Source organism: Protobothrops mucrosquamatus, unplaced genomic scaffold, assembly GCF_001527695.2.
Source record: "Protobothrops mucrosquamatus isolate PMUCROS unplaced genomic scaffold, P.Mucros_1.0 scaffold45, whole genome shotgun sequence".
Taxonomy (NCBI): Eukaryota; Metazoa; Chordata; class Lepidosauria; order Squamata; family Viperidae; genus Protobothrops; species Protobothrops mucrosquamatus.
Genome location: NW_015386427.1, coordinates 2,294,449 through 2,319,867, shown reverse-complemented (window position 1 = coordinate 2,319,867; position 25,419 = coordinate 2,294,449). Strand labels below are relative to the sequence as shown.

The window sequence follows — 25,419 nt, the reverse complement described above, 5'->3', positions numbered from 1 at the left end:
CGTTAGACTCTCAGAAAGAGGGCTAACAACCAGATGACTGCAAGGAATATAAAGCCTTCCATTCTCCACCATTCAGTCAGAACTGAAGAAACATTTTGGATAAGAAGTGAAACGTCTTCTAGCAAAACAAGAAAGTCCAAGTTGCCTTTTGAAAGAAAGCACCTTGAGGACAGGTACCTTAAGATATTAATATATCTTAAATAAGCTGTTATGATCATTCTTGAGAGTGAGTAAGAACAAGTATTTAAATTTTAAACTATTATAAATACTTCCTGGCAAGATCAGAACAAAAGCACAGATGTAGACAAAGGCTCTAAATAAAACAAAAACTAATGTTTGTATAGGAATTCTAAAGAAAACATATTAATGAAGATAATAATAGTTCTGATTAAATAGTTCAACATGTCTACTTTACAAAATTAATAATTTGGTTGGCATTCTAGCAGACAGAACACACTACATAAGAACCTGATTCTTATCTTTAGATAAATGTGAAAAGTCAATTAAAAAAAAATCTTATGAATTATTCAGCCTCAGTAATTTGGGAAACAATAATCTAGGAGCACCACCCAGAGAGGTGGCAGTATAGGTAGCAACCTAGATGACCTTACAGAATAATAGTATTGAAAGAGACCTTGGAAGTCTTGTAATCCACTCCTCTGCCCAAGCAGGAGCCCCTATACCAGTGGTGGCGAACCTATGGCACGCGTGCCAGAGGCGGCACTCAGAGTCCTCTCTGTTGGCACGCACGCCACCACCGCCAGCAGCAGGTCCATCAGGCTGCCACCGCCGCCAGCAGCAGGAGCCCCGCCCAGCACAAAGGAGGCAAAGTGGTCGACTAGCAAGCTCAACTAGAGTGGTAGAGCAGAGGTCACCAACCATTGTCGATCGGTGGACTGGAAGAAAAGGGAGGGGGAAGCATTTTACATGCATGCATGCGCGCATGGGGTCGCGAGCACGCACACACTGCAAATGGGGCAGGACTAGTGCCTGCATAATACTCACTAGCCCTGCCCCGTTCTTGTGTGGTGCAGCGCCTTGTATCTGCACTCCGTGGTGTGGTGGCAGCCGTTTTTGCGCCTTGCAGTGCGGTGACCCATTTTTGCGCCACCAGTTTTTGCGTGTCAGAGGCGGCACCACAATGCTGATGCAGTCCTGGCACTTTGTGATAAATAAGTGGGTTTTGGATTGCAGTTTGGGAACTCGGTCTCTAAAAGGTTTGCCATCACTGCCCTATACCATTCTGAACAAATTGCTGTACAAAAACATCTTAAAAAGATCTAGTGATGGAGCATCTGAAGGCAAGCCATTCTCACTGATTGTTCTCACTGTCAGGAAATTTCTTCTTAGTTCTAGTTTAGATTTCTCTTTGATAAGTTTCCATCCATTACTTTTTGTCTTGCCCTCTGGTGCTTTGGAGAATAGGTTGTCCCCCTTTTTTCTTTGTGACAGTCTCTCAATAGTGAAAAACTGCTATCATGTCATTCCTAGTCTTTCTTTTTGTTAGACTAGTTCCTGAAACCAGCCATCCTATGTTTTAGCTTCTGGATCCCTAAATATCTTTGTTGCTCTTCTCTCCACTCTTTCTAGAATCTCTTTTTATCTATTCGGTCTTCTCTGCCCTCTTTAGAAAGAGTCTCTCTTTATCTATTGTGGCGACCAGAATTGGACACAATACTTCAAAGCAGTATATAATGGTACTAATATCTCACTGATCTTGATACTATTCCTCTATTGAAGCCTAGGAGTACACAGCCTTTTTTTGGCAGCTGCAGCATGCTTCTGGCTCATACTTACTCCACTGGACTCCTAGATCCTGTTACAATAAAAAAAACTTGCTTTAATTAAAATAAAAACCAAAAGTAGACTTGCACATATATATTTTAAATACTGTACAATGTAGCTCTTAGATGCCATATATATTTTTTTAAAAGTAGGCAATGTTCCAAGCTTTATAAACATGATGAAACAACAACATATGTTATCAGGTTGGTGAGATGGAGGAAGGGTAAATTTCCATTTTCACCAGTTGGTTCCTCACTTTTTAAAAATTCTAACAACATTCAGAACAGAATAGCACAGAATAACAAGAGTTGGAAGGGATCTTGGAGGTCATCTAGTCCAACCGCCTGCTCAAGCAGGAAACCCTATGCCATGTTGGACAGCCATTTGTCCGAAATGGTATAGAGTTTCCTGCCTGAGCAGGGGGTTGGACTAGATGACCTCCAAGGTCCCTTCCAACTTTACTACTACTACTACTACTACTACTACTACTACTACTACTACTACTACTACTACTACTACTATTTCCTTGAAAACTTCCAGTGTTGGAGCATCCACAACTTCTGGAGGCAGGTTGTTTCACTGATTAATTGTTCTAATTGTCAGGAAATTTCTCCCTAGTTCTATGTTACTTCTGTTTGATCTTCCACTTGGTGCAGAGTTTGTCTCCCAGTTGATGTCAGGGTAGTTAAAGTCCCCATTACTATTGTGATGTACTTCCTACATATCTTAGTTAACTGACAAGCAAAAAGTTCATCTATTTCCTCTGTTTGGTTGGGTGGCCTATAGTATACACCTATCGTAATGTCATTCCCCCCCCCTTTTATATTGATCCAAATGCATTTAAGACAGTTTTCAGCATGGTTGTGCTCTATTTCTGTAGAGATGTAGTTATTTCTTATATATAGTGGAACTTCACTTCCTCTTTTATTTGGTCTGTTTCTTTTAAATAATTTAAATCCTTCTAGCTATATGTTCCATTTATGGCTTTCATCCCTCCAAGTTTCCATAATGGTAACAATATCGTATCTGCCCTCATTTACTTGAATTTCTAATTCACCCTGTTTATTCCTCATATCCTGTGTGTTAGTGTATAGATATCAATCCTTACTGACATTCTTGACTATTTAAAAAATACGCCTCTTGTTTCTCTGCATTAGCACCTGGCAGACACCTGACTTCTTTCAAAAGCTCTGCATCCTTTCCTAAATTGATATTCCTTAAAAATTGCATCACCCACCAGTAGGTGGCTTTTCTTTTTAGATACTACGCTCTTCTTGGATGACTGATGTGTAATACCTGATCTACACTTTCCCCTATCCAAAACAAGTTTTTCATCTCAGACCACAATCTCCTGCTCATGTGAGTTATTGTCATCACAACCAGCTTGACTTGCCACCTTCGTATCCCTATTAAGGTCAGCAAGGGCACTGTATATGTTATGCAGGGACACAGTGAAAGTCTTGTGTTTGTGGCTCACGGCTTTAACCCTGCCAGATTCCATGGTTGTCCTTATTGCTCTTCTCCTGCAGGATCTTTTTAGTAGAGGATGCTGATAGTGGGGCAGCTCAATAGAATAGAATGGCCGAGCTGGACCCCTAATTTCTGCCTAAGAGCATAGACTACCAACTCTAGATAAGTAGAAAGGCCATGTAAACTAGCAATTTGCTTTCAATTAGGATAGTATCTAAATTTGAAGAGTACCACGAAAGACAGCTGCGAAACAGGTATTGCACTGAACTAAGCTAGACATTCTAAAATAAAATTGCAATCACAGATGCACTTACCAAGGATATACTACTGCCGTTTTAGATTTTCAGTTATATGACAATATACCTTGCTCCACTAGATTTCATCTCAGCCCCCCTGAACAGCTAGCAGCTCTTCCCAGCAGCCTCTGGGAAATTCAAATGCAATGCAATGCAACCAGCAGCTCAGCTCCCAGGTGCTCACCTTGCTCCATTGGATTTCGTCTCAGTCCCCCTGAAACTCACAGCTAATAGCTCTTCCCAGCAGCCTCTGGGAAATTCAAATGCAATGCAGATGCAACCAGCATTTCTAAGAATAAATACTGTTTAACCACATCTTTATGGTTTGTGACTGTTGCTTTATTGATCTTACCTTCCTCTACAAAGTGTTTAATTTGATGTTTATACTAATACTTTGAAAGAGTATTCAGAGTAACTTTCAGAGATGTATCTGCTTAATTTGCTACAGAAAAACAACATAAACTTTGTGGAATCTAAAAAAGGCACATTCATTCGTATTCTATTAAATTTTTCTGGGGCTTATGCCATCATGTCTACCTCTTTGGGTTTTTTTTCCCAAAGAAGTTCAAACTAAAATGTGTTTGCATTTTGGTACCCATTTCAAAAAGTATATCTATCTTCCTCAGCAATTTTGCATCACGTACACAGTGATGGCAAATAATTTTCTAACAAGGGTAATTTTGGCAAAGTATACTACAAAATTAGGAAAAGTGAATTTTCAAATGGTAACTGAGATTTAGTTTGTGGATGGGTCTGAAAATGCAAACATAGATATGCTTGCAACCCACTGGAGACCTTCTCTAGTGTAACAATACCTGTAACTGCCTTATCTGGAGAAGCTGGAGACGGAGATCGGATACGTTGCGTTTCATGTTAAGGAGACTGAACTGCATGGCTGCGGAGTTTGATGGAACAAAATGGCGGGGGCTTTTACTGGAAATCTCAACTTCTGCTAATGAATTCTTCCCAGTGAAGTCATGAGTGGATCCTAAAAATAAAGATAGGCAAATGACTCCATTAATAACCTTACTTCCCTCTCTTCTACTCCTCTTTTGATCATGAAAGATTAGAGCTTCCATGGATCACTTAATAAACTTGATGTTGTAAAACAGTATCAGAAATTAGAATATAATAGACACAATGGTTGACTGATGTGATGACAGAGAACAGATGAGACAACTAAAAGAGACTCATTGTCAAAAGATAATTTATATATAATGTAAACAAGACTGGGATATTTTTTTTTTGCTGCTCAGGTATTTGATAAAATCTAATCATCGGTCTACTAGATCCTGAAAAATCCAGTATCATCTATAAGCTAAATATTTTTGCTTGATGCAAGCTACATGTAGCTAAGAATATATACATGAAAATAGTGAGTGTCATTTTGATAATATAAATTGATTCTTTCTTTCGTAAATACGGTTAGTCAGTGTATTTTACAGTTAAGGTCAGTGGTGGGATTCAGCCAGTTCGCACCAGTTCGGCAGAACCGGTGGCTAATTTTTTGTTGCCCAGGCCCAGAATGGACTTCCGGAAGTGGCATCCACACAGAGAACCGGTTGTTCACATATCTGAATCCCACCGCTGGTTAAGGTGTTCGGACTTAGAGTCATCTTGAAGTCCATCCTTAGTTAGGGAAGCTCCCTGAGTGATTTTAAGGCCAATCACATATTCTTAGCCCACCCAACTCCACAGAGATAATGTTACAGGGAAAAAACAAGAGGAAGGAGCACAATACACAGTGCCTTCAGCTTCTGACAAAAGTTAAATACTGTATATATCTAACAAACTAATATTGATTCTAAGATATCATTGAGCAGATTCAAATTCAATGTAAGAAAACAGAAAACACATGGGCTAGAATCACATCACATGAAGTCAACATGAACCTTGTAAGAATTGGATTTGGTCACAATCCAATTTCTGGAGTGTCTATCCACTTGGTTTATGAATTATGGTACTGTGCAACCCAGACCATTCTGGTTCATTTCATAAATTATGATATTAGATGAACCCAGCCAGAGGAAAAGAGAAAGTGGCAATAAGCACACCAAAAAGAAAAAGTGGCAATAAGTGGAACCAGAAAAATATCCTTTAGTTTGAGGGATTATAAACTTAGTCTGCAGCCAGAGCTGTTTCTTTTACTTACCACCTGCAGCTACATCGTAGCACGATGATAAAGTCTGTTCTGCTTTACTGACATTTATTTTCTTGTTTTGTTGCCTTTGCCATCCTCAACCTCTAAGCCAGTGTTTCTCATCCTTAGCAACTTTAAGAAGTGTAGACTTCAACTGCCAGAATTCCTTAACTCACTGGCGGGGCAATTCTGATGGCTGAAGTCCACGAATCATCAAATTGTTAATTGAGATTAAGATTTAAGATTTGCTCTAAATAATCTATCAAAGTACAAATCAAGAACAGTTACAAGAAGGAGGAAAAGAAGAACTGATAACCTACATTAAGACCTAAATATGGCTTATACCAATACCATTAGTGGTATAATATTTTTTCTTCTTTTCTTTTTCTTTTTGACAAAACCCCTATGCTTTTTATTGATCCATTTTCAAACAGACATTCATAAAATAAAAATAAATAATTTAGACCTACATAAAATAATCTAAGATAAAAATACACTGTACACAAGAACAAAAGGAAAGGAAAACTTTAAACCATAAGAAAATATATTAGAAGAACATATAAATAAAACCTGTAATTATAACTGTATCTCATGTTCACCTGATTCAGCAAATCTTTAAGAAGAAAAACTAAGCTTTTAATATTGACCAAGCCTGTTCAGAAATGTTTTCTCAAAAGGAGAGAACATGACATTTTTAGATTAACAAACTTTTCTCAAAAAAATGCTAAATCTTAAAGTTAGATATAGAATTAAAGAAGAAACCAGTCTTTTCTGTCTGGAATTAAAGCATTTTTTTGATTTTCCAAGGGTTATTCTTTTTTGGTATAGTTAGAGCATGAAAAATGCATCTTTGTTCTGAATAATTCATTTTCTTTTCAGATTATTTTCTTCCATTACTTTCCTCATTATCAGCTAGAGTCCAGAATTGGGCAGGACATAGTGCTGAGTGACTGCAGTGGGAAAATCTCAAACCTGTTACAATGGAGTCCATTCTTGACTGGTTAGGTCATACTTTTATTTTTTCAATTCAAGCCCCAAACCTCACTATATTTAGTTGTAAAGGAAGCCTAAACATAGCACAGAACTGTTTTTCCTGCCTTGGCTTTCCATTGTTTCAAAATTTTGAACATCAGTGAAATAGCAGATGGGCTTGATTCCAATTATACAAAAAAAAAAAATCTGAAGGATAGTTTTTCTGTCATGTAATTAAGCTTTTGAAGGAATTCCCCATCTTTAAAGGGGGAAATGAGGTGAGGGAAAATAGCCCGTTTCTCTGCAACAGGTCATGTGTTTTCCAGTTAGCATTTTGTTCTGGATGATGTTTCAATAGTATAAAAAAGACTCTTACGTAATCTTTCATGGGAGAAATGAAAATGGCAGATGTAGATTCTTTTCTAGTCTACCACACCCACACAGCTGTGCCTGCCTCTTCAAACATGTAACCCTGGGCAATGCCATGTTTAGAGGCAGCTCCGCAGGCACAAGGAGAGAGACAGACAGACAGACAGAGACACACAGAGAGAAACACAGAGAGAGACACACACAGAGAGACAGACAGAAACACACACACACACACACAGAGAGAGAAACAGAGAGAGAGAGAGAGAGAGAGAGAGAGAGAGAGAGAGAGAGAGAGAGAGACAGACAGACAGACAGAGAGACAGAGAGACAGAGAAAGAGAGAGAAAAATATAATGCCTGAGCTCAAGGCTTTCCAGGAGGCTACAAGACAACATTCAGCATAGATGCCTTCATACAGTCTCTTTTAAAACTCAATCCCTTCTTTTCTATTAGAATTTATCATAGTATAAAATACAAATGAAAACAAAAATAGTAAGGAAATGGGAAAGGGAAAGAACTAACTTCCAACTTTTTCAGTGCAGTAAAATACAAAATAAAATTGCAGCTTCAATTTTTTTACTTTATCAACAGGTACTAGCCATTTCTATAAGGACTCTGTCTGTCTGTCTCTCTCTCTCTGTCTCCCCCCTCTCTCTTCTGTATTTATTTTATTTATATCCCGCCTTTTGTATTTTTACAAATAATTCAAAGCGATAAATAAATCTAATACTTCTTCCTTTTATTTTTCCCACAATAAACCTGTAAGGTGGGTTGGACTGAAAGAGAGGGACTGGCCCAAAGTCACCCAACTGTCTTTCATGACTAAAGTGGGATTAGAACTCCCGGTCTTTAGCCTGGTCTAACTAACCAATAGATTATGAGTCCCCAACTCCTGTTGGGAACCAGACTATGGAAGTGCCAGACAAGCACACAAAGCTTCATTTGCGCATGCACGAGATCTAGGTTGCACACATGAAACTATCCCCTCCCCCCCATTGCAGCTGTTGGTCCATGGAGCCACAAAGGCTGGGGATTGCTGCACTAGATCACCAACTGGCTCTCTAAACTAGCTTAATCAGCAAAACCCAAAGTTAAAATTTCATTGATTTTTCCTGTCTCAAGCACTAAGAAGTGGTTTCTAGGTAGAAACAAAGTGGGATATGTTGTCTTCTCTAATTAAATCAATCAATTTTGCCAAGTTTGATAGGCCTTTTAATGATTCTGAAGAGTCACATTCAAATATCAGGCCTAGTGATAGCAAATAAATAGCAGGCTGAAATTCTTAAAAGCATTTTTCCAGAAAGCACTTCTTCCCATTTATCATTGCCCATTGTAAAAAAAGGGATGATACATTTTCCGAAACACCTCAAGATGTTGCAGCTCTTCACTAGTTTGGAAAAGCAGCTCTACACTTGTTCAAGAAAGATGGGCATTGGACTAGTTAATTATACTACATGCCCAAATTCTTTATTGGTCTGGTGTTGTATATTGTAAAACCCTCCCCGAGGACACAGGACACTTCTGGAGGATATGAGATTGAGCACTTTGTGTTCTTTTCTTTGCAGACCAACATTTTGTATATTCTTGCATTCTGAGGGGTATAGCCCAGGCAATATAGTAAAAATGATTTTTTTAAATTTACTCTTAGTATCACTGTATTCCATCATAACTGTCCCCAAAACACAGGAATCCAAGGCAGCATTACAGACATACAATGACTTTGTTCATACAAATTAAACACAGAACTATAGAAGAAAACAAACTAAACAATTAATCTCAATACTGCCAAAGACTATCATCGTAGGATGCGTCGCATTTAGCAAAAACAATATCTTGCTTTCTCTTCGGTTTCATGAAATTCCTTGGCCAGATTCTTAACAGTTGAAAATATTATGGGACATTTAAATTTTTAGGCTGATTCCCAGCATTTCTTTTAAGGTAAGATGAATTCTGTTGTACTTATCATATCACAAGAACGCTTACCTGACATCTCAGCACTGCTCTTACTAATTACAGTTTTTACCATCTTCTCACTAAATGGAAGAAAATTAGATAATAATTACATTAGAATCATCCTGATGTTGTCAGATAACATAAACTATTTAAACAATGTATTATCAATGCTTTTGCTTATAATTACAATCTAAATTACATTATATTCTGTCTACAATAGAGATTACTTTGTAATTTAATTATTTGTTATGTTCTATGATCTCACTTTAATATATAGGTTTAAAGAAAATGTAGAGCTCCACCACCAATAGAGGAATTTCACCAGAAGATTAACTGAATCAGAATTAATCAGAAGAATAGGGCAAATCTCCATGAATTACTGTTGTTTCTACTTTATCTGACTTTCTAAAATGTGAAGATGAAATCTTGACTCAAGTGAAGCCAACAAGGTCAGGATTTGTCCTGGAACATTCCCTCCTCCCCCCATGGTGGTCACGAACATTATTACAATGAAATAGATTTAATGATTTTATTTCATTTTGGGTTTTTTTACCTAGAAGGATCTTTGCTATTACTTGTATTTGGCCCTTTTAAAAGCGCAGACTGAACAAGGCCAGTTAAACTGGCAATCTGTTTTTCCATGGCTTGCATCCTCTCTCTGTAAGACAAGAGAATCCTTGGTTAAAGCCAAACACAGTCATTTCCATGACTTGATTTTCTGAAGGGAATGAGGATCACAGAAAGTTACCATGGAATTTCTTTTGTAGTTTGTGAACATCCATTTGCATGTATCATGCGACAAAAGGCCAGTTGATTGATATATATATACACACACACACACACAGACTCAACGTTCCTGTATGACTATAACCAACACTCTTATGAGCGCTATTTGCTATCTCATGAACCATACACTATTCCATGTATACTGAGATTAGACACCACCAGAATTCCGAGCCAACAAGATAAATAAATATTTGTCAATATTTGAATATTGACAAAGGGAACCAATCAGAAATTTAAACCTATTTTTTTAAAAATAATATTCTATCCCACTGTGCTAGATTTTTTTAACTTTGGCAAATTTAAAATGAGCAGACTTCAGCTCTCATAATTCCCCAAGCTGGCTGAGGAATTCTTGGAATTGAAGTCTATACATCTTAAAATTTCCAAGGTTGAGAAACATTGGTCTAAGCCAGTGATGGCGAACCTTTTAGAGACCGAGTGCCCAAACTGCAACTCAAAACCCATTTATGCATCGTTGGGTGCCGGGTGGGTGTGGCCAATTGGGTGGGTGTGGCCAATTGGGTGGGCATGGCTGCTGTGGTAACATCAGACTGGGTGGGACTAAAAAGTTCAATCAATCAATTCCAACTTTGCAAGATCTTTTTTTCCCCCGCGAGAAGTTGAAATTGACTGATTGAATCTCTTTTTTTTGCACACGGCGGCAGAGGCCTAAAGCGAAAAGGTTTTATAAAACCCAGCTGAAGGCCTAGGACTGGGGCGACGGCACGCGTGCCCACAGAGAGGGCTCTGAGTGCCGCCTCTGGCACCCGTGCCATAGGTTCGCCACCACTGGTCTAAGCTATTTTGGCTTTTTTTGGTCCATTATCTCTGTCTGGTTGCTTCTACTGCTTCCTTTTTTTGACCGAGTTGGAATTTCTTTCTTCAAAGGGAAGAATCACCTGAGTCTTCTAAAGTTCTTGCACTTCCTACCTTATACTCATGATATAAACCCCTTGATAGGGCTCCTCCTGTTTTGCCCCCCCCCAAAGAGTTTTCTTTGCCTCATTTTGAGGAACCAAAGTTTAAACAAACCCAAATATGAAAAGAGGAAGTTACAAGTACAAGGGGAATACTTCCAATCTTTTTATTCCATGTGCTTACTTCACAGTAAGTCATTATGCAATAAAAATGTTTACTGCATAATGAAAATATAGATAGAATATTATTGAAATGATGACAATCTCTCTCATTCAGTGACAAAGCATGGAGGGAAAGATGTTTGAGCAGGAACTATAGCAGCCATAGCACTAAGTTATACTTCTGTACTTGCTTCTGATTCCTTTCTTTTTTAGATGAACCAATTCTGGATAAAATACTAGTTCTGTCTCAGTTATACTCATTGGCATTTATTTTCTCCTCTTGTCTTCTAAAGCTGTCTTGTTTAAACAGATAATCTGGAATTATCTAGTCTTACTCCCAACAGCTCTCAAGGCCTCAAGTAGAAAAGAAGTATTTGCCAACCCTGACACCCAAGGGTTTAAGGATTAGGAATTTGTAGCTTTCCAGATGTTACTGAACAAGTATTCCCAGAATTCCTCACCATCAACTATGTTAGATGGGCTTCTGGGAGTTGTAGTTCAGAATCATCTGAATTTTGGAAATCAAATATTGTGATGATCAAAATGTTGCATGGGGAGTAGGGAAATCCTCATTCAAATCCTTGATCAGTCAAAAATTGTTCTTCAGGCAGACATGAACTTTCAAAATATGAATGGCCTGAAGAAATAGAGGCATAAATGTAACTGATGAACAAAAATTTCTGATCCTGTTCAGAGCCAGATAGACACTGACATATATCCTAAACTTTATTATTTAATTTGGCTGATGGTGACTTTCCAGAATCATAGCTCAGAGTCTTTCTTGATCTTTCCTCATAAACAGAGATGCGCTTGGAACTTTCTAAATTAAACCTGATGTTCTCCAGCATTTGTACTGCAACTCACATATGGCTACCAGAACTAGTATATAAAAATCCAGGTGTTGACTAGATGACAGTTATTTATTGATATTTGGATTCTTGATGCTCTCTTAGTTTGGCTATGTTCTTGCAGATGTTTCATTACCAAACTATATAACATCAACAGTTATTTATGTTTATACCACACTGCAATCTCATAGGATTCCTGGCAGTTCTACAGGAATACATGCATAATTAAAAGATCTGTACACCAAATAAAATATTGAAAAAAATCCCTGAAACATCTCAGAACAAAAGAATATGAAATCAAGTATTAAGTCCAAATGCTCTCCAAAAAAACCTCCATTTCCAACTGCCCTTGGACTCCTGGGCTCCATCAAACCTAGCTCTCACTGTCTGGAGCAATGAAATATAGAAAAACCTGTTAGTCCAACTCTTTCTATCCAGATCAGTGGTCGTAGTGAGCTGCCCTGCAGCTGGCCCTTTAAATCACAAGCCAGTTATATATGCCTAGAGCAGTGGTTCTCAACCTTTTTAATGCCGTGACCCCAACTGGTCGTAAGTCGAGGACTAAACCGGTCGTAAGTCGAGGACTAAACCGGTCGTAAGTCGAGAACTAAACCGGTCGTAAGTCGAGGAGTACCCAACCAGTCGTAAGTCGAGGAGTTTCCCTGCCCGGGAGCGCCGCGCATGCGTGGTTCCGCCCCCTGCGCCGGCCGAGGCATAGCTGGCAAGCGGCAGAGACGGAGCAGGCCGACCACCAGCTGGCCCAGCCCAAGGGAGGTAAGGCACCTGCTGGAAAAGGGGGAAAAATGGTGGACAGCCTTGCTTGGCGACCCCCGTGAAATGGTCGATCGACCCCAAATGGGGTCCCGACCCACAGGTTGAGAACCACTGGCCTAGAGGGAATTGCTTAACCTTCTAAATGAGGAGGTTCCCTCAGGTAAGGCTGGAAATAGTGGTGGTTAGCTATGGTTAAAATTGTGTTAGGATTTTTTAAAACTGTGTTATAGGTAGAACTCTCTCTTCTTTTGATATCTTCCATAAAGTTTTTGTTTAAATCCTAGATTTGACTCGTGGCCTTCTAATCCCTCTCTCAACTTGGCTGAACTATAGATTCTCCTGCTTCTTAACAATTTAGCCAAACCTAGAATAGGGCAAGATCTTCCCTTCATTCGATAGCTGGTTCCCCAGGGGGTTGGTGAGAAAGGGAAAAATGGATGTATAGCCATGTTTGTGTACGTGGCAGGAAAGCGATCAGGTTTTCCAGTTGCCACTTACCCCAAGGTATGGCTTACATCAGAACCAAAGGAATTCAGAGAGAGTGGTTGGTTTGACCCTGTGGGTGCCTTGCCCCTTATTACACAGCCAAAGGCTAAAATGCTTGAAGGCTATCACTGATAAATAGGAGCTGCCAACTGGTTTGACACCAAATCAAATATAAAAGTTGCTGATCAAAATCCAAATACACTTTTCTTGGCTGCAGTAGTGTACCATCAAAATTCCTGCTGGCCGAGAAATAAAAATTTGTGAGATCAAGGAATGAAGCACCATTATAGAAGAGACTAAAAATGACCAGCATACTAAGAAAGAACAGAAAACTGTTGTTCTTGCTTTAGATCATGCAAAATCTGAAATAATTTTGAAGAGCAATATGAAGGAGTGTTCATTAAGTCTGCTGTCTTTCCAATGAAGGTTGAAGATGGTCAGTCACAGGTGGTAGGGAAGAACCAAAGCAACACATTTCATTCTGGTTTGTGGTGCAAATTTTGGATATTTTTCCTACTTTTTAAGCAATTTATTCTGCCCCACTTTTACTGTTTGTCTCTCGCCCCCCCTTTTTTCCTGATGGCATGTAAAAATGTTCCTTTCAATTTAGAAAATAAGAACCATTTCAAAAGGCATCTTTCTGAAGCCTCAATAATGAGCTAGATTGAATAGGCCTTAAATTCAGGAGGACTCAAATTTAGAACTTTTACACCTTTGCTTTTTTTAATTAAAACAATCAAAATTACTCTCTTTCATTATTTTATTCCTCATATTTTGGACACATGATATGAAGACTTAGCTTTTTTGAGAAGTATATAATAAGAAAGCTAAGGAAAACAGAAAAAATGGACAACTGTTAGCAAGGTGAATGGATTAAATTGCTGCAATTATGGGTGTACTGTTGGGAAATCTAAAGGCCCAGATTGTGAACAAATCATCATGGAGAAATTCTACCCATATGGTCACTAAGAGCTGACAGTAACATAGTAACATATAATCTATCAATCAATCAATTAGAAGACTATTATGGTAGAAGGCCCCAAACCTGCACTTCAGTCAGACATCTATGCAGGTAGTCCTCAGGTTACGAAGACAATTGAGCCCAAAATTTTTGTTGCTAAGCAAGATATTTGTTAAGTGAATCATTGTAGTTGTTAACTTAGTAACATGGTTATTAAGTGAATATGGCTTTTTCATTCACTGTGCTTGTCAGAAGGTTGCAAAATGTGATCACATAACCTTGAGACGCTACAACCATCACAAATATAAGTCAGTTGCCAAGTGTTTGCATTTTGATCACGTGACCACAGGGATGCTGCAATAGTCGTAAGTGTGAAAAATGGTCAGAAGTCACTTTTTCATGGTCATTGTAACTTTGAATGATCATTAAATGAACTGTTGTAAGTCAAGGACTATCTGTATATCTCTGAGAACTGGTTTGAAGACTTATCCATATTGGCAGTATCTGTTTTTTTAAAAAAATCCAGTAATAGTGTAGAATGGCCATTTTCCTGTCTTACCTAACTAAAGATAATTTACGTAAGTTAAGATCATTATATTTGATTAAATTGATCTCCACACTGGACCTTAAAATTATCTAAGCAATGCTTCAGTGTGATTCCCCATTTCTGGAAGCTTTTAAGACCTCTCTTTTCCTTTTTTTATATTTACACTGACAAAAATACAAATCATGTTGATATAGACAAAGGAGAATGACCATTGTAAAATCTTGCATTCAAGTTCACATGCTCATTAGTCTTGGAGTGGTTGGGCTCTGATTAAACCAAGATGGATGATATTTCTCAAAGATAACATGAAATTTGCAGAAGGCTATTTGCACTATTTATGAAACTTGCCAGTTTTTATTTTTTATCCTAATAAAATTTATTATTAGGTCGCTCCATGGTCTATCTGGAAGGCTTTTCAGAGAACAACAGGGAGATGAAGAAATGTTGATTTAGGAACAAAGGTTATGTTTTGCCGTGACGTGAGAGTAGAGATGGGTCAGGCAACACTTATTCCATCCACCCACCCCCAATTAGAACAACTGGACCAAATACTAACTCAATCTCTCCTATGATATTAAGCTTAGCTCATGGTTGGCAATAAACTTCTTTATATATGCTTGAGGTTTTTGTTTAATTAAAGTTGAACCTGATGCCCTAAAGACTCTTCCCAATTTAGCTAGGGGTTCTTGGTGTTTAACATATCTGTAGGATATCTGTCAGTTTCAGGCCTTGCTTTGAAGGGATTGACAGTCTGTGAAAACACTAGAATTTGCATTTGCCATGTCATACCACTGCTAATCAAACTGCTTTCCCATATTATATAATTGCATTTAAAATCTTGAAAATGTTATGTTTTCTAGATTGATTACTATATGAATTCACAGAAATGGTTTGTGTTCCAAAGGCTCCACAGCCACAAATGTTTCTTAAAAAACACAACTCACAGTGTAGGGGGCTGTGCTGCATTTGGCCCATAAGTCTTTATGTTGAGAAGCTCTACTTCTCACTGCCAATTTAATAAGAATGTGCGTAAACTTCCTGAGTGAGCATTTTATAACATTTGCTTAAAGCTTCTTAGGCAATGTTAAATGTAATAGCAGATCAACTTCTGGGATCTGAGGCAATTGTCTCCAGAAAGCTAGAGTTAGCTAGAGATGGAATTCAATGGACACAAAATTGCTCTGCAAGCAATTACCCAGAAAATTTCTAAAATAAACCTCCAAACAATTTATTGTCCCAGACAATCCCTCCCATCCATAATATAGTCAATGGCACAATAATGTCCTAATAATGACATTAGAAATCTGGAATTAATTATTAAGTATGGAAAATGTCAATCACCCAGAGTTTGAAATGGGAGCCTCTGACAATAGGAGTGCCTTTGCACATAAAAAGCAAACCAGAAAGGTTGGTTCAAACATAATTATAAACAACATAATGGTTTAGTGTTGTATGTGAACTATGTTACTCTAGTGATTAGAAATGAGAACTGCAGTGATACCAACTCCAGATCTTATCACTAAATCCCAGAATTCTCTGCAGACTGAAAACCAAGTAAGGCTGGCACTTCCCTCCCATCAAATTCCCTGCTTTGGAAATTTAATCTCTTCCCGTCTTCCCACTTTCTGATTCCCATATTCTTCAGGTTGACATTTGTAAAATACTGCAGTTCATAAATGAGGAATATCTTTGAACTGGAATAACTACAAGGAAATGACCAAACAAAGATGGGGAGGGATGAAATTAAAGTAAAACATCTGAAACATGATTGATTGTTAACATATATTGTGTATTATCTTTTTTCTACCGACATGCCTCAAATATTCTACCTCACATTTTAATAATTCTTTTGCTCCATAGAGTATATTTGTGTTATTTTATGTTCAGCCAAAATCGACAGCAGGAACAGATGTGTTATGTTTCTTTAAAAAAAATATTTTAAGAAACTTCTGTGGTTCCAGCAACTAACCTTCATACAAGTTATTTAAATAAGCATATTATAGAGAGGGTTAGTTGGAACATCTCAACCAGGATTCTATTAGCAGCTTCTTTGCTGACTGGCTGGCTCAGTTTAATGGCTGCCATGGTCAGTGGCTAGCAGACCTGCTAATTATGTTCACAAAACTGATCCAGTATTTTAAAAAATGTCAACTGTATTAACTATATTATCAACTATATTAAATATTTTGAAATTCATTTTGATTCTCCTTTTCTAACAAGATATATTTGCCCATGCCTAAGTGTCACTAAAAAAATAGGAGCTTTCGATCCCCTTTTGCATGTGATGGAAGAGATATGGAAATAATACTTTGATAAAATTTAACTTTCAATTTTTTCAAACATGTTGTTTCCCTTGAAAAAACTATTCTATCATTTCACCATAGATGGTAATTCTCATGTATGTAAAAAAAGAGGTGGGGCTTCTATTGCATGGTTGAAATCTCCATATTGAGTGTTTTTTACCTCCTTCCTGAAAACTTTGCTTCAGTAAATGAATTAGAATTACAACATTTTTTTTCTTTTTGCTAAAGAGAACAAATATGTGTGAATAGTATAAATGTGTTTCTAAAACACAAAGCAAGGCTGAATAAAAATGTATTTTGTGTCTTATAGGGAATTAATTTAAAAATAATATAAATGAGTATTCTAACAATATTCATAAGCTTTCCTTTATAATTTCTCAGGTAGTTTTTATTTTTTTTCTAACAAGATAAATATTATTTAAATTGTTTATGGTAATGTATTCTGTTTGTCCTCTCAGCCTTCTGAGTGGGAGGTGAGCGTCTTCACCTCTGCTGGCCTAGACGTGAGGATGCTAACCTCCCATTCGGAAGGTTGAGAGTTCAATCCTAGGCAGCGGGCAGATGCTTCTCTATCAGGCACAAAGAGAAAATATCTGCTGTGAACTTTGCCTAGGTGTCAGGAAGGGCAGCCAGCCAGTAAACACTCAGCTCCATCTAGTCGCCCCAACTCGATCCTGAATCAAGGGATTAAAGGATCATAAAAAGAAAAAACATATTCTCTTTCTCCAATTTCAATTTCCATTCAAAATGAGTAAACAGAAAAATGCTAAATTCTTGTACATAAATTTGAACTTTTTAGTAAATGGAATAAGCAACTGGTATACTAATGAAGAAAGGAAAAAAACATCTTGACTCTATAATGAAGAAACTGCAGTGCTGAACCTACATGATATACTTACTCGTAAATATCAGATACAACTGCTTATTCTTCTGTTGTTAGTTTTAGATCAAAAAAACAACCCAGTTAGTCATCTTCTTAACAAACAATTAAAATATACATTGAAAGAAACCCTATGAATTATACCATTAAAACACAGTACATTTCTATAAATAGAGCCTTTCTTTTTTTTTGTGAGGATACAGCTTTATATTATATCAGGAAGTCTTAATGTGGTATAATATACATTAGATGTTATTTACTGTGAAAAACATCATTTGTTGATTATAAATATGTCTCCACCATATCTTTTGTAAACATTAACCAATAAATTTATCTCTAAATGCATCATTTGCAACTACACCAGCATAACAAACATCATAATAGTAAGCATACTGGGGAAATCATTTTGGAGCAAATACAGGGAGAGTTAATTATTCCTCTCCCACCTACAATCCTAATGAGAGTTTCCCCTTCTCATGCAATTGTCAATTTAGCTCTCTTCCCACCCATCACCCAACTCCAAGCCAATAACAATATGTGTGTTGTGGATTAGAACTGCAATCCTGGCTATTGAGATAAAAGGTGATCCTTCCTCTATATCTCCTATTAAATAAATAAATCTTGACGTAGCTGCAAATGGCACATTCAGTGTCATCTGTACTTTGGCCCAGCATTGTGATTTCCAAATTATTGCTAGCAAAGTGCGTCTGCGGAAAAATAAATTTAGATCCTGAAATGTACATTAGGTACATTCCAGGACTCAAAAGAAAGGTACAGTTCTTTACTGATCTTTTCAAACCTCTGCTCTGAGTCAAAGGCCAGCCATAATGATGATTCTTCAAACTGCCTGATGCAACTCACTAACTTGATTGGTCACATTCTAGCTACAGAGCACCTTACTTCATCTTACCTGGTTTCATTCTCTTTTGGTATTACTGCTGTTCCATAGCCAAAAACCTTCTTGTCAGGAATCACAGGAGCCACCTCAGCCATGCCAGATAAACCTAGGGCATTTCGAGCTTTCCCTTCCACAAAGACAGGAGTCCCTGGATCTTTCTTGAGAGATTGTCGACCGGGGGATGACCTGTCAAGGTGAATGGTGTGCGGTGACACTTGGTGTGTATGAATGTCTATCATTCGAATGTCAGCCATTCGGTGAGGAGAGGCAGGTGGTGTTTTGGAACTCAGAGTTGGCAAAAGACTCTCAGGATACTTTCTTGATTTCTGTCGGTATAGTGATTGCTCCACAAGTTCTGTTTGCACAGGAGGACTGCAGTAAGTGCCTGAAGACCTCATTGTGCTACGATGGTAGGCAATGATGTGATCGGGTACATCAAGGGGATGTCCTGCATGTGAACTCGCAATGCTCATCCTGCCATCATGGAACAAATAGGGATCAGCATACAGCCCCTCATTCCGGAAAAGAGTAAGGGTCTTGTTGCCCATGTCTTCATCTGGTTTCACATCCCTCCTTTCCAAGATGGCACTTGGGCTCGGTGAGATGGACCGTGATCCAGGAATGTTAGAAAGCCTATCTCGGGGAATGGTTGCATTACCAGGACCACTGACTGGCTTAATACTATATGGGATCCGGGATGGAGAAGGAGGCATTGAATGTGGCACTGCCATAGGAGGAGGGGAAGTTGGAAGTGCATGAGGAGGATGTGAAACAGATCCTGGCCGAGAAGTATTTGGAAAGATTTCTCTCTGCATCTGCAAGACAAAGAAACTGACTTAGAAAGGCTTTTGTTCTTGTTTGGTTAATAGACAGTAATGATACATCAAGATCATTATTATCATCATTATCCAAATTTTCATTAGCTGCAGAATAGTAAGATCACACAAGAAAACTGATGTCAAATATCAACAGTACTGAAGACTCTTACCCAAAGAGACATAGTTCATTTTTACATCTACAAAGTAATGTATTAATATAGCTACATTATTTGGATTTCAAATAGCCATCTTCCGCCCTTCAAACTTTCAGAGAGTAAAAATGCACATATAGGGTAACTTCCCCAAGAATATGTCATCTGTTATATTGTGTGCATTTTAAGAGAAAAGAGAGACATGAAAGAAAGGTGGGGACTCTTTTGATTTTTAAATCAGATTTGAAAAGTAAAACCATTTAGGACAGAGGTCCCCAATCTTTTGGGCACCAGGGACTGGTTCTGTGGAGAAAGGTTTTTACGTGGACCGGAGAGTGTGTGGTTTTGTATGCTGCCTGCATCCCATGGATGGGGCTTTGCTTGTTTGTGTGGACCGGTTGCTGGCATGCCGCGGCCCAGTACCAGTCCATGGATTGATTTAGGAAATATTAGCTGACAAAATAATAATCTCCTTTTGGAGTAAGTTTTCAGCAGAATAAGTCAATTCAATACCGGATGACTTCCATTTAGGCATGTGCTGAAGATCTGGGTTCATATCAAGTCAGTTTAGTCCACTAACCTCTTCCAGCTATCATGCACTCATGTAATTCCCCAGTAGCATTCTGAGTGGCAAGATCTCATACTTCTTTGAGAAGAAGCTCTATGCCTTCTATTATTTCTGGATATTTGTATGTGTGATTTACAAATATTATTGACATGTTTTATTTAATAAGAATAGTATTAGATTCAAAGTATCTTAGCTGCAAATTAAGCACACTGTTCTGATGTTAAATGCTTATTTGCACATCACAATTAACTTGAGAAGCTTGAGTGTATTGCTCGGTGTTTGTTTGAAATACTTCATATCCTGCTACCACACCTTATTTCATGCTTATTTTTGTAGTTGCTGCAGTAAGCACAGTTGCTGTGTTTAAGGCTACAAAACTTCACTTTGACCTTTGGCCAGAAGAGTCCTTTATAGGCTCTGGCTGTGGAAAGGAGTGTAATAGGAACTATAATTGTATATTCTGGCATGGGTATTGACATCAGAATAAAAGCAAACTTATGGATGGAGAAGAAAGAGGTTGCAATCCTGTGTTTTGGTAGCAGGGCAGAAAATCTTGTGATTGCTACCCAGTGGGGAACATCCTCTCTGGGTATTAAAATTGTGGAAAGTTACTTTGCTAAGTAAGATCACCATGCAGCATTCTAGTGAGATGGGTGTTTTGGGGATTTCAGGCTTTCCCACAAATCGTACTATACAAACCCCATCTATCTACTGCAAGCACAGCTCATATAGGATCCATGGCTAAACCTAACTCCTTCAAAAGTGCCAATGTAAGGGACTATTACATGTATTATCACCTTCCCTCGCTTTCAACTGTTTATTTATTTCTTCTTAGGTCTACATTTCTAAAAACAATATATTTATTTAAAATCAACAAAAATCAATACCTCCAAATTAATTGTTAGCACTGGAGAAAGTGAGAGTATTTCAGGAATAGCCCACCTATATAGAATTCCCTCTTCTCTGACTTACATTCAGTTTCTGAACAGTCTGTTAAATCCTCTTTGCACTGAATGTCAGTCTGCTTTTACTAATTGGACTAAAATGTTGCTTTGATTCACATAAATGCCCAGAAAAGAAAGGACTTTTAGATTGTCAGTTATGACACCTACCTGCATTGCACCAGCCTTGCCAAAGTGTATTATGTGTTATCTGCAACACATCTGCTAGGAAACTGAGGGCAGTTTGCATGTCCTTACTTTTAACATAATACACAGCTAAACACAATTATATGGTGAGTTATCAACTACTGGTCAGGCAGAAAATTGTTCCTTTAAGAAGTTCATCTTGTAGGAAATAATAATCTTCTGATGACCAATATATCTACAATATATCTATCCCAATTCTATTCAGATTAACATTCGTCTTGGCACAGAGCCTTTGCACACACAAGCATACACAAAGTTCAAATACCTTCCCATTTCTGTTTTATGTTACACATGTATTCTATAATACATCTACACAGTACTTCATTTACTACAGTTTAGATATTTCAATTATTCCATTACCATATGTGCTTATATGTATCCCTTACCCCCTCAGAGGTTTATTTTCGAAAGATAAACCTGCATTTCACATCAGTTTTTACATTTCTTAACACATACGCATTTAGCAACTCTATCAAACTTATTATGCCAGAAGGAAATACAATCACCAATTTGTCTTTAGATTGCAACAACCTCATTATATACTGAAATCTAAGCAAATGTAATGTCTCTCAATTGTCTTTTAAATAACAATAAACTGGAGTAGCCTTCTGTTAATTATAGATCTACCCATATGCCACCTTGCTTCTTCCATCCAGTATTCTTTTGAAGCACAAACCTTTTAGATCAACTTTTCTCAAACCCTTTTATTAGCTCTTTCTTTTATTAAATATTGTTGAAGAAATATTGAAAAGCAGCATACTGAGTTTACTCCAAACTGCCAATGTATTTCTTCTCCCAAGCTTTTCTTCTGTGCCAAAAAAAGAAAAGAAAAAGAAAAGAAATCCACTTACATTAAAATAAGCAAGTCTTTCTGGTAGACCAGACAATCACTAAACTGTACCCCACATGTTGCAATGCTTTGCTTTTCAATCTATAAAATCTCCATCTAGATTATAGAATGACAAATGTTCCTATGTTCATCTTCTATTGGTATCAAAAAAGGCTTCTCATGTTGATCTGAAGACTGCCCTGCTCGCTTCACTCAGTCCTTCAAACAGCACGGCACCAGTAGCTCAGAGTACTTTTCTCCCACAACAAACATCTCAGTTTCTCCTCCTCTTGCAAATTAGTCACTAAATAACACCCTTTGGCATGTCATCCAGTCAGAAGCCCTGCAACATTCCAGATTGCACATTGGCTTCTTGAGTAAAGCACGCACATGAAAAGCACAGAACATGGCAATTTGTAAAGAATACAGTCTTCCAAAGAAAGAGAGAGGAAATAAACAACAACCACAAGACATTTTCAATTCTCTCTCTCTCTCCTCCCTCCCTCTCTTCCCCTCCCTCCCTCTCTAAAAATCCATAAGAAGTGTCCTTACAATAATTGCACAACAAAAATGTTTCTAACTCTTCACATTTCAATAAACACAAACAGCTAACAAAATTCACAGTCTATTCCAAAAAAAGAAACCCAAATATGCCTACTTCATCTGCAGCCCAGATGAACAGGGAAAAAAGCCTACCCTTTTAACTGCACCAGGAGAAATCAGAGACCTGTCTACTAATTAACTTGTTACCTTAGCTGCTTTACCCGGATGAACTCTGGGAGTCACCATAAATCAATACCACTCCTATCTGCAGAACGTTACATAGGCAACTAGGTTGGGTTGCTGTAGAAGAGGTAGAAAACAATGAAAACACGAACAAATGGTGTCACCTTCTTGGTTATCTATGGGTAGTAATGAACACAAAAATACTTGCTTCAGGTCCCCTTTCTTATCCCAGGGCCCTCCAGATGTGCTGAACATCAGATTTCATCCTTCCCAGCCTGTGGGGGCATGGGTTATGAGTTGGGGATTGTAATCCCATAGGAGAAAGTTGATGTAATGGGAGACACTCCCAGTGGAAAACACATTTGGATGTCAATCAGTCCCACAGTATGGCTAATTAGTGTAATTAAGTCATAAATTTTACTTATTTCATTTAGGACTGTTTGAATGACAGCACTGAAAAAAGAGATTTATGAACATTTTTCACACTTATGATCTTTGTGGCATCCCCCCCCCCGGTCATGTGATCAAAATTCAGATGCTTGACAAGTGGCTCATTATTTATGACAGTTGCAGTGTCCCAGGGTCATGTGGTCACCTTTTCTGACCTTCTGACAAGTAAAGTCAATGAGGAAGCCAGATTCACTTAACAGTCAAATCACTAACTTTAACAACCACAGTGGTTCACTCAACAACTATGGAAAGAAAGATTGTAAAATGGGACAAAACTCACTTAACAACTGTCTCACTTAGCAACAGAAATTTTGGGTCAGTTGTAGTTGTAAGTCGAGATTACCTGTAATCTCTCTCTCTCTCTCTCTGTATGAGTGTGCCTACATGCAGGCAGGCTGGCTGGGGAATTCTGGAAATTGAAGTCCACCCATCTTAAAGATGCCAAGGTTGAGAAACATTGAAGTAGGAGCATAGCATTCCTTCCTACATCCCCCCCAACAATAACTGTAAAATAGGATCTGGTTGAGAAAGAATTACTCTCGGTCCTATTCCAACATCTTAACCATTACACCGTGGTGATGACTATTTTTTCTCATTGATACCTTTAATTCCTGGGTTATTCCTATAGCTTTTTTTTAATCACTGCAGAGCATTAGTCTAAACAAGGCTGAAAAACATTAACTGGTTTAAAAGATGATTACCAGTAATCAAAAGATGGAGTCACTGAAGCAGTAGGAATGAGCTTAAATGGACTCCAGAAGATGGTAGAGGACAGGAAGACCTGGAGGAACATGGTCTATGGGGTTGCGATGGGTCAGACACGACTTCGCAACTAACAACAACAATCAAAAGAATAATTCCTTGTAAACACAAAAAGTTCTTCAGCCTCCAACAGGCACATGTAAGTCACAACAGGGAGCCAAGCGCTTTTCTTCAGCTAAGGTTACAGCATAACCCTACAATTGTGCTCTAGGAAAAGAAAAGGCTTGGCTTCAGTTTGACAGTGGCAAGAATTTCTATAGGGGAGAATGGGAGGTTAAGTGGCTCAACTAAGCTGGGAAAGAATTATCCCATTAGTGGCTATGTTAGTTTCATCTGCAGCCTCAGAATATTGTGTATTTATGCATGGGGGCAAAGGTAAAACTTTAACTAGGCTGGCAAGGGATGCCATCCAATATTTTGAGGCAAATATGAAACCTTTCTGTAAACTTTCAACGGACAGAACTGATTTGCATTATATACTTCTTAATTTTTTTGTCTTCCTTTAAATGGGGAGGGCACCCATTTTTGTTCTTACCAAAACTCTGTGAATACCTGTTCCAAAAATCCCAGGTTGAATGTCATGGTATAGTAGAAATTTGAATCTGGGTCTCCCTGGTATCAGTCCAACTCTGAAATAAGACTGCCAAGTATTACTAGGTGTTCATGCTTGTAGTGCTGATTAGGATTCATTTGGTCTTTTAACAGGAGGAACTGTAGAGCAGATTCAGTCGATATGTCAAACTTCAATTTTCACAGGGAAAGGAACAACAGGAACGACTTCTTGCTCTACAGGATAATGTAACCTCCATCCAAGTGTGTAATTAACTTTTCACTGTCCTCCAACTGCAGGACATTGTTGAGTCTCAAGGAGTCTTCTACAATTTCAATTACTTATGTCATTACGTTTTGGTGCTCTTTGACAATTTTGTGCATGTGTGTGTGTACATACATACACACACACTCAATATAAACATAAACATACATACATACATACATACATACATATATACATTTTGATTGGAAGTCCTTTGGGTCATGAGGAGTAACCTTTGAGCTAACCTGTACCAGATGAGTGTCTCCAAATCTGACCTCTGCATAAATATGTCAGATTTGATTATTGGTTTGAATCACTAAGAGATTTTTTTCCTGACTTCTATGGTTGCTCCAAATGCCTTTACCTCAGTATCAACTGTGCAGATGAGTCTCTCTCTCTCTCTCTCTGTGTCATGTTGTGCAGGGATTTGGTAGGGACTATAATAGACTATTCTGCACCCTCTCAGAACATTTGTTTTTTTCCCCTGATAAAGATATCGGGACTATTTCTCTGCTTGCTCAGTTAGTATTTTGCCAATCCCAAACAAACACCATATGTACTTATGTGTAACGTGTTGCCTGTGACCATTTGTATTTAGCCCTTCTG

The 25,419-nt window shown here is 38.1% G+C and overlaps 1 protein-coding gene across 1 annotated transcript in view; it reads right to left on the bottom strand.

Annotated features, from left to right (window-relative positions):
* The window catches only part of KIAA1217 (KIAA1217 ortholog), a 172,818-nt gene that overhangs the window by 30,635 nt on the left and 116,764 nt on the right, over positions 1 to 25,419 (bottom strand). The window contains exons 5-8 of the mRNA XM_015811568.2: positions 18,559 to 19,361; positions 9,538 to 9,642; positions 9,015 to 9,064; positions 4,367 to 4,539 (exon numbers count right to left, since the gene is read on the bottom strand). Coding sequence (XP_015667054.1) covers positions 4,367 to 4,539; positions 9,015 to 9,064; positions 9,538 to 9,642; positions 18,559 to 19,361 — 1,131 coding nt within the window. The remainder of the gene's footprint in view (positions 1 to 4,366; positions 4,540 to 9,014; positions 9,065 to 9,537; positions 9,643 to 18,558; positions 19,362 to 25,419) is intronic.